Consider the following 9,034-nt stretch of genomic DNA (forward strand, 5'->3'; position numbering starts at 1 on the left):
GAGAGAGAGAGAGAGACAGACAATATGAGAGAGCGAGTGTGTGACAGAGAGAGAGAGAGAGAGAGAGGAGGAAGGGAAAGGAGAAAGCGAGTGAATAAAATACTCGAAAGATCGGTCGTGTAGTGCGTTAACGTTTGTAAAGTTACCAAAGCTACTACCATTAACTTTCGAAAGAGACTTTTGTTGTGTTGAAAATGACGTAAAAAAAAAGAAAAAAGAAATAATAATAATAATAATTACAATGGCGACGTTCTTCTACGTACGCGAAAAGTAATTTTAATTAAAGTTTCGAGTTAAAAAAAGAAATTGTACTCGTAACGTAAAACAAAATACCTATAAAATATTATTTATTATCGTAGGAATATATTTTTCATCGATCTACAGAAATCTATTTTTTTTTATATTGTTATCGACGAGAGGTAAGAGGCGATTGATCCGTGCGTCGATAAAGTAGTTTCCACGGGGACAAAAATTTTATTTATCGACGCGCGGCAGACTGCATTATCGATCAATACTTTTATTATCGACGAGGTACGTTTATCTTTCGAGGATAAAGAAAAGATCGATAAACTTACTCTTAATCGTTCAGATCCTCTTATCGAATTAAAAAATAAAAATAAAAATAAAAATAAAATTAATAACAATAATAATAATTATAATAATCATAATAATAATAATAGTAGTGGTAGTAATAATAATAATAATAATAATAATAATAATAATAATAATAATAATAATAATAATAATATTAATAATACAAAAAATAGTAAAATAAAAAAAAAACAAAACGAACATACATAAAAAAAACAAAAGGAAGAATATTACGAAAAGTATATTAAATCTCTTATCGTACAAATTCCCAGTTTGATCGCAACCTGTGCCATTATGCGAACACCAAGTTCTAAACCCTATCGAGTATTCATATCAATATATTAATTTTTTCCTTTGTTCCGAAAACATTTCGATCATAAAAAATTATCATCCTTCAAAGAGAAAATAAGTAAGTAAACAACACGGAGGAAACGTATTTATGCAGGAATCAAATAACACGGTGGAGGAGTTGGAGAATGCGAGAAAACTGCTTGCAGGTTGCCATAGAAAAAGGAGAGTGGGACAGAGAGAGAAAGAGAAATAGGGACAGAGAAAGAAAGAAAAGGAGAGAGAGAGAGAGAGAGAGAGAAGGAGAGAGAGAGAGAGACAGATAGACATAGACAGAGAAAGAAAGAGAGAGACAAGAGGGGTAGGATAGCGGAGGGTAAGTTGCTAATTAGAGCCAGATTAAACGCTTGTCTGGGGAGCCATTTTCCTCCAGTGGGTTGCAAGGGGTGGTCGAAGAAAAAAGAGGGTTGGAAAGGGATAGGAGAGGGGTAAGAGGAAAAGAGAGAGACAGAGAGAGAGAGAAAGAGAGAGAGACAGAGCTTTGGTAGAAACGAGAACGAACGTGGGGGTAGAAACTGAGTATTCTCTCTCTCTTTCTCTTTCTCTGTCTCTCTCTTTCTGTCTCTCTCTTTCTCTCTTTCGACCGAACGACCGACCGACCGACCGACCGACCGACCGGAGGACGGAGTGGGCTTAATGAAAAGTGTTTGCCCCGTAAAAGTTAAGATTAATTGGCGCTCGGGGGGTGGTTACCGCGGTAATCAGCCTGCGCCAGTGGTTTTCAAACGGACCCCCACCACAAGAGGGGACTTCGAACGAGGTTATCCATTAGTTTGCGTTACGTTTAAGTGTGCGCCGACGTTTTCAAGAGTTACGCTTTCTAGTTTGATTCTTTTCTTTTCGAGAGAGAGAAAGAAAGAGAGAGAGAGAGAGAGAGAGAGAGAGAGAGAGAGAGAGAGAGAGAGAGAGAGAGAGAGAGAGAGAGAGAGAGAGAGAGAGAGAGAGAGAGAGAGAGAGAGAGAGAGAGAGATAAAGGATCATTCTCTTTTTTTTCTCTCTTCTTCTTTTTTCTTTCTTTTCTATTCTTTTAACGGGATAAAAAAATGAACGGGTACTTTAATAAAAATAACAATAAAAATAACAAGGAATACTAACACGAAACAAAAACAGATTTTATATATATATATATATATATATAAAATCTAAGAAGGAAAATAAAAATAATACAAAGATGAAAATCGTAAATGGCCGACACGATTTCTCATGCTATAGAAATGTATAGTTCGACGATAGTTTGCTCTTGGTTGAGCACTGCTGTGGAATGGGAGGTTAATTTGGCGACACCTAGTTTCATTAACAACGCCATTAAAAGTAATGGCCGGTGAGGGGGCGAGGTGGCGGCAGAGATGGCGGCGGAGGAGCTTCGTAGAAGCGAGGCAGATTCTAATTACGGAAGAGGGCTTCGGATAGGGAGAAAGAGAGAGAAATAGAGAGAGATAGAGAGATAGAAAGAGAGAGAGAGAGAGAGAGAGAGAGAGAGAGAGAGAGAGAGAGAGAGAGAGAGAGAGAGAGATAGAGCTTGCGCGCGAGGGTTGTACTAGACAAGGGGTGGTGGAAAGCATTGAGCCGGTGGAAAGACGACGCCATGATATCCGTTAAACGGCATAATTGCACCCTAGACGTGAAATTCGACTAATTGTTTTCGTACGTTATTTTGTTGTGGAAAAATTCACCTTCCCATTTCTATCTATCTATGTATCTATTTCACACAGACGTACGTATAAACGTACGTGAATATAAGTATAGAAAAAAATGCATATGTGTGTGCATGTGTGTGTGTGTGTGTGTATGTGTGTGTGTATATTTAGTTTGAAAAAACTAGGACACCGTTGGAACTTTCTCCTTAATCTTCGAAAGGGTTGTAATGGTAGATTTCTTTCTCGTTCTCGTTTCCATTTATCGCTTTAATAAAAGGAACGTTCCTGATATTTGAGCAAGACGTGGCAATAAATAGCTGATTACACGATTAAATGTCATCGGTGTAATTGAGTGCAACGCAAATATCCTCGCGCATCGCGATATAATATATATATATATATATATATATATATATATATATATATTTATATATAGCATTATATACCGATTTCAGATATCTTTTCCCGCGCAAGTTCTTCAATTCTGCTAACAAATACCTTATCACTAGAGACTCAATGTCTTCTTTCCATCTTCAGTGAGTAAACCTTTTTCAACGAAAGAGATCACCTTCGAACGTAATTCACGTTATATTACGTGAGTCACATAGAAAGAGATAGAGAGAGAGAGAGAAAGCATGAGTCATATCATACGAAGACGACGATATAAAGAGGAATTTAAGAAATTTATGAGAATATCGCGATATATCTGTCGATTGAAATTTACCGACCAATCGTGAAAGAGTATCGTTTCTAATTCTTTAATAAGTCTACTTTCACGAATCTTTTTCTTTTGCAGTTTTGTTATTTATTAATTTGATATTATTAAGTGGATAATATCGTACAAACGTATACAAACATACATATTATATATATATATGATTGACGACGTTGACCGGATAAATGATAAAACCCAATTAATGTCTTTTACATATACGAATTTCTGATAAAAGTTAACACGACACCAATTAAGATTTATCTCTTGGCGATACCTAATCGAGCATTTATCGAACGATCTTATCCCAGGAATTAAGAGAACGGCTTCGCTTCATTCGGCTCGGCTGGGTTCGGCTTGAAATAACCATCATCAAATCGTTAATTACCATCGTATAACGATAAGTTATAATAACGATAAGTAATTCTTTTCTTCGTAAAGTATATACACGCGTATTTAACACGGCTAAGTGTTACGTCCAAAATTTATTTTTTATTATTTGTATTTTTATTTTTATTTTTATTTTTATTTCCTCTTTGATTATTATTATTATTATCGGAATGGAAACGAGATATATATTTAGATGTTTCAATTATTAACGTTATCGCGATCGTTGGTAGAAATCATGTATCATTGTTGTTGTTATTGTTGTTGTTGTTGTTCGGACTTTGTCTCTCGTCAGTAGCAATTATCGTAATATCTCTTAAATTGATTCTCTTTTAATTTCATTCCTTCGATCGAAAAAATTTTCTTTCCCTTTTGCTTTTATCAAACGAAAGGGAAAACGTCTTAGAAACGAAGAAGATACGGACACGGTTGGTGGATCGTAGAGAATAAAATAAAATAAAATAAAATAAAATAAAAGAAAATAAAAAAAGAAAAAAGAAAAGAAAAAGAAAATGAAAAAAAGGAAGAAGAGAAGAAAAAAAGAAGTTTGGCTTATCGTGACAGAGCATAATCGGTGGTTAAAAATCTTTCAATGTTTACTCGGCTGGCTGCTAAGGGTGACGAAGGAGAAGCTGTCTCTACGTTTCATGGTTATACATGTATGTATGTGTCTGTCCCCCTGTCTACGTATGTATCTATGTATACGTTTATTCGTGTGCATGGGCGATCTACAATACGATATACATGTGTTTACTACCTGCGTGGACCCTGATACGTGTATACATTGGCGTAGGAATTGGAACGAAGAAGAGAGAAATTAAAGGAAATCTCTTTGATTTTCTCTGGATATTAAAAAAAAAAAAAAAAAAAAAAAAAAGAAAAAGAAAAATAATATTATAAACATAATTACAATTTATCGTCGAATACACGATGGAATATTTGATTTAACCTGATATAAAAAGAAAAGGATTGGCGATGGAATTAATACAAAGAAAAACAAAAAAAAAAATAGAAAGAGAGAGAGGAAAAGAAAAAGAAAAAAAAAAAGATGAAAAATAAAACGAAACAAAATAAAAAGGATATTACGATTGAAGTGCGTCGATCTCTTAGAATAAATCATCTTTAATTTTTTTCACTAGTATTCCCCGTAGAGATTTCTAACGAGGGACAAACGATAAAAGCACAACCACGGGTTATTACATTTATTTGATTAAGTGGTTAATCGTTTAATTACTCTAAGTCGACGACAGTGTATATATCCTACGCGTCGCGGTGGTACATACTTACTCCCTCAAGAGACACGTATCGAGCCAAAGTAGAAGACAGCGAGGAGTATTCCGTGAGTGTGCTGGACGTGCTTCGTCCCTTAAGCAAACATTCTTTTCCTCTCTCTTATTTGGTTACATACGAGCGAACGAGGAGAGGGCCATTTAAGTACTTACTTACTTACCTTCGAAACGTACCGCATTAAAGGTACCACGAATTGGACGACATTGGTGATCCATCATTTTCGACCAAACGAAGAAAAGATTGGTGGAAGAGGTGTCTCGAGTGGCCTAAACGAAAATCATTTCTTTTTTCACGGTTTTTTCTCTCTTTTTTATTTTTTATTTTATTTTATTCTCTCTTTCTCTCTCTTTGATATATATATATATGTATATATATATATATATATATATATATATATATATATTATCTTACTTATTACATGACGATTTAACGCACACTATATTATATTTTTGAGTTCTTCTTTTTCTTATTCTTTTTTTATCTTCTTTTTTTTGTTTGTTAATATCAACGATATTACGTAATGAATTTTTGTAACGTTATTATTATAATTAATAGTAATATCGACGAACATATCGATGATCTTTTAATTCGAATGAAAAATAAGAAGAAAAAGAAAAGAAGAAAGGAGAAACTTTTAGCATAATTTATTTATTCCTGTAAGGGTTACGAGATTAGGAACAAACTTAGTAATACGCGTTTGAACATGTAACAGTTTGTCTTTTCCGATAACCAAATGCATCAGGGTGATAGGAAAAAGTGTACAGAAACTGATAACAGTTCCGGATTACTATGAAACTGGACGTTATAGCTATTACGCAACTATTAGGTTCACGATAACGTGAAGCCTCTACGATCCCTATCTATCTTCATCGTTGATTCGTCGTTACGTATTTATTGGAGAAATGTGTTCCACATAAATTTTTTTCTTTTTTTCTTTTTTCCCCAGAGATTCCTCGATGATTCCGAGAAAAAAAAAAAATCATTTAAAAAAAGAAAAGGGCGAAGAAAGAGAAAATAATAAAAATAATTCTTCACGAGACAATTTCTTTTAAACAATTTCACAAATCATTTTTTCAAAAGAAATTGAAAATGATTCGGTTTAAGAGATCGACGCGCACGAGACAATTTTTCAAAGATAATTTCATTATGGCGCATTCCACCATAAAACAATATAATTAAGTACTCGCTTTTATTTCATTTTTATTTTTTTATTTTTTTTTTATTTTTTTTTCATTACTTATATCAGTGACATATTTACCGCGACGAGTCGATGGAGTCCACGGTCCTGGGGATCTTACACGCTGATATAAAATAAAAAGAAACAAAAATTTTATATTGTACAATAAATTTAATTCAATATATCTGCTCAACGATATACCGTTTTTATTTTTATATCTATATTTTTACATTCTATACTATAATCGAATTTGGTCGGTAGATATATATCTCGACTTCGTCGTTCGCACGAACAATTTAAACGAGAAAATATATATGCATTATATATTGTACAGAGAATTGATTTATAGAATTGATTTATTTTAATGGGCGGGGGGGGGGGGTTGGTGGAGGGGAGGAGAGAGAAGGAGAGATAGCAAGAGAGGGGACCCAAAAATTTATAACGCCTCAGGCCCTTTGAAGTTTCAATCCGCCACTGGTACGTGTATATATATATAAAAGTTTGATCTTTCTCAATAAGAATAATCGTTAAAAATAATAATTGTCCAGTAATACGGAGAGATAAAATTTGCCGATAGATACACGATGGCATTTGCAAATGGGTTGGCCGTTATCAAGAAAGATAATCTTATCTTCGGATTAGCGCAAAATCGTATTATTATTTTCGAAGACGAATTATTATTATTATTATTATTATCATTATTATTATTATTATTATTATTACTATTATTATTATTATGTTATTATCATTATACACCTAATTGATTTCTTTCTATAAGAAAGAAAGAAAAGAAAAGAAAAGAAAAGAAAAGAAAAGAAAATAGAATAAAAATATACGTATACGTAAATACATATCCGCGTATATTATCTATGTATAAGTATATTAATCTCGATCGTCATTACTACGTTTCGTCTTAAACGAAAAACTTATATACCTATATATAAAAAGAAAAAAAGAAAAGAGAAAAAAGAAAACAACACAAAAAATTGGTCGATCAAATTTACGAGACACGTCGGACGTAATCTCCGAATGGAGAATTCTACCCATTTTGCTCGAGCATGAGAATAGAAATAATCCAATGAATTATACTTACATTGTGCTCCGAAAGAAGAAACGATATTGTAGAGAGAGAGAGAGAGAGAGAGAGAGAGTAAAAGTGGAATGAGACAAAATATGAAGATAGAGAGCAAGAGAGAAAGAGATAGATAGGTAGATAGATAGATAGATAGATAGATAGATATACATATACATACATACATTATATATATATATATATATATATATATATATATATAGAGAGAGAGAGAGAGAGAGAGAAGGGATGAAAATTGATCGGGTAGATTGTCGACTAGCTATATTAATGTCTAGCTAATGTCGATTATAATCCGGGGTATCTCGATCGAGAGGAGAAGTAGAGACGAAGAAATAGGAGAAGGAGTGAGAAAGAGAAGGAGAAGGAGAAGGAGAAGGAGAAAAGATATCGTCGAAGCCGTGAGAGCTGGTTTGGTACGGTAGAGAAACACAGTTCTCTCTCTCTCTCCTCTCTCTATGCTGCTCCCACTTCAGTACCACCTTCTTCATAGGGTTCAAAATTCACTCGGGTTTTCCGTCTTGTCACGTGGCCCTGAGGACTCCCCACGTACCCTATTTCTCGAAGGATTGTGAAACGAGCTGGTGATTGGTCGAATCTCTTCTTGGCTGTCGAGGGTAGACACCGAACTCGCCTCTCTCTCTCTTTCTCTTTCTCTCTGTCTATCTCTCTCTTACTCGGTAACAGAGTAAGCTAGATCCTCTCTCGTAGTCGAGTGAAACGCGTCCGTATCAGGAGTATCAGAGGGGATCCCGTAGGCGTGGCAGGATTACGACGTTCCCAGCGAGAGGCGTGGCAGGAGAGTGAGTGAGAGAGCGAGCGAGTGAGCGAGTGAGAGAGAGAGAGAGCGATAGAGAGAGGGGAGTAGAAAAGTAGGGGAAGGCTTTTTCGGCGGACACGCGGTCAGCCACGATGTCACTTTGCAACGCGACGCCAAGCTAATAGCTTCTGTTCCTTCCACCTTTCGTTTCGAGTAGGAAGGATTTATCCTCCGTTGTGTTTTCGGGTCATGGTACGAGTCGTGAGATGGAAGGACTTTGGTAGACGATCGAATCAGTGTATTTTCGTCTAATAGATTTCTCCTTGGGTCTTATTTGTTTTCCCAAATTTTTTTCTTCCCCCTCTCCCCTTTTTCTTTTTCCTTCTTTTCCTTTTTCGACGAATTAATTGATAGTAATCTTATTAGTGTGCGGATTAAGATTAAATAGAGATAGATTTAGAGAAGGATTAAGAGAGAGAGAGAGAAAGAGAGAGAGAAAGACAGACAGAGAGAAAGAGAGAGAGAGAGAGAATGCGTTAAAATTTTGTCAAGTAAAGAATATGGCAGCGATGCATTACAACGCTCAAGTCGTGTCCGAGGATTTGCATCAACATCCGAGACATCTTTACGGAATACAACAGAGACTTCAAGATCCAGGATCTTCTCCGAGATCGGAAGAAGCGAGATCCCCGATCGAATCTAGAGTAAGATCGCCCGAGGAGATTCGTTTCGTTAATACGAGATCACCGGATATAGAGGATAGAACGCAAACAGTTAGATATCAAGAGGAATTATGTGGGAAACGATACACGAAGGAACATCCCAGTCAGAATTTCTTTCAGGGAGAAGAGGGTAATAACGTTACGCCGAGGAAGTGTTTCGCAGATGACATGGTCAACGTCGTTACGGTTAACAATCGTTGTAGAGAATCGGGAACGTCGCCCGGTAGGACTACGTCGCCCCAAGGATATACATTGAACTCACCGGGACAACAAAATAATTCTGGTAAAACGTCATTCTGCATCGACGCGTTGCTTGGCCG

General features: G+C 35.6%; 1 protein-coding gene across 2 annotated transcripts in view; it reads left to right on the plus strand.

The window, feature by feature from the left end:
* The first annotated feature begins 8,100 nt into the window (after positions 1-8,100).
* Positions 8,101-9,034, plus strand: part of LOC122637980 — a 21,761-nt gene continuing 20,827 nt past the window's right edge. Inside the window, exons 1-2 of one of the 2 annotated variants that reach the window (XM_043830550.1) lie at positions 8,101-8,476; positions 8,507-9,034. The exon at positions 8,507-9,034 is cut by the window's right edge and continues 791 nt beyond it. In XM_043830550.1, coding sequence (XP_043686485.1) covers positions 8,553-9,034 — 482 coding nt within the window. In that variant the 5' untranslated portion in view covers positions 8,101-8,476; positions 8,507-8,552. The other variant, XM_043830552.1, reaches the window with a different exon arrangement.

Source organism: Vespula pensylvanica, chromosome 2, assembly GCF_014466175.1.
Source record: "Vespula pensylvanica isolate Volc-1 chromosome 2, ASM1446617v1, whole genome shotgun sequence".
NCBI lineage: Eukaryota > Metazoa > Arthropoda > Insecta > Hymenoptera > Vespidae > Vespula > Vespula pensylvanica.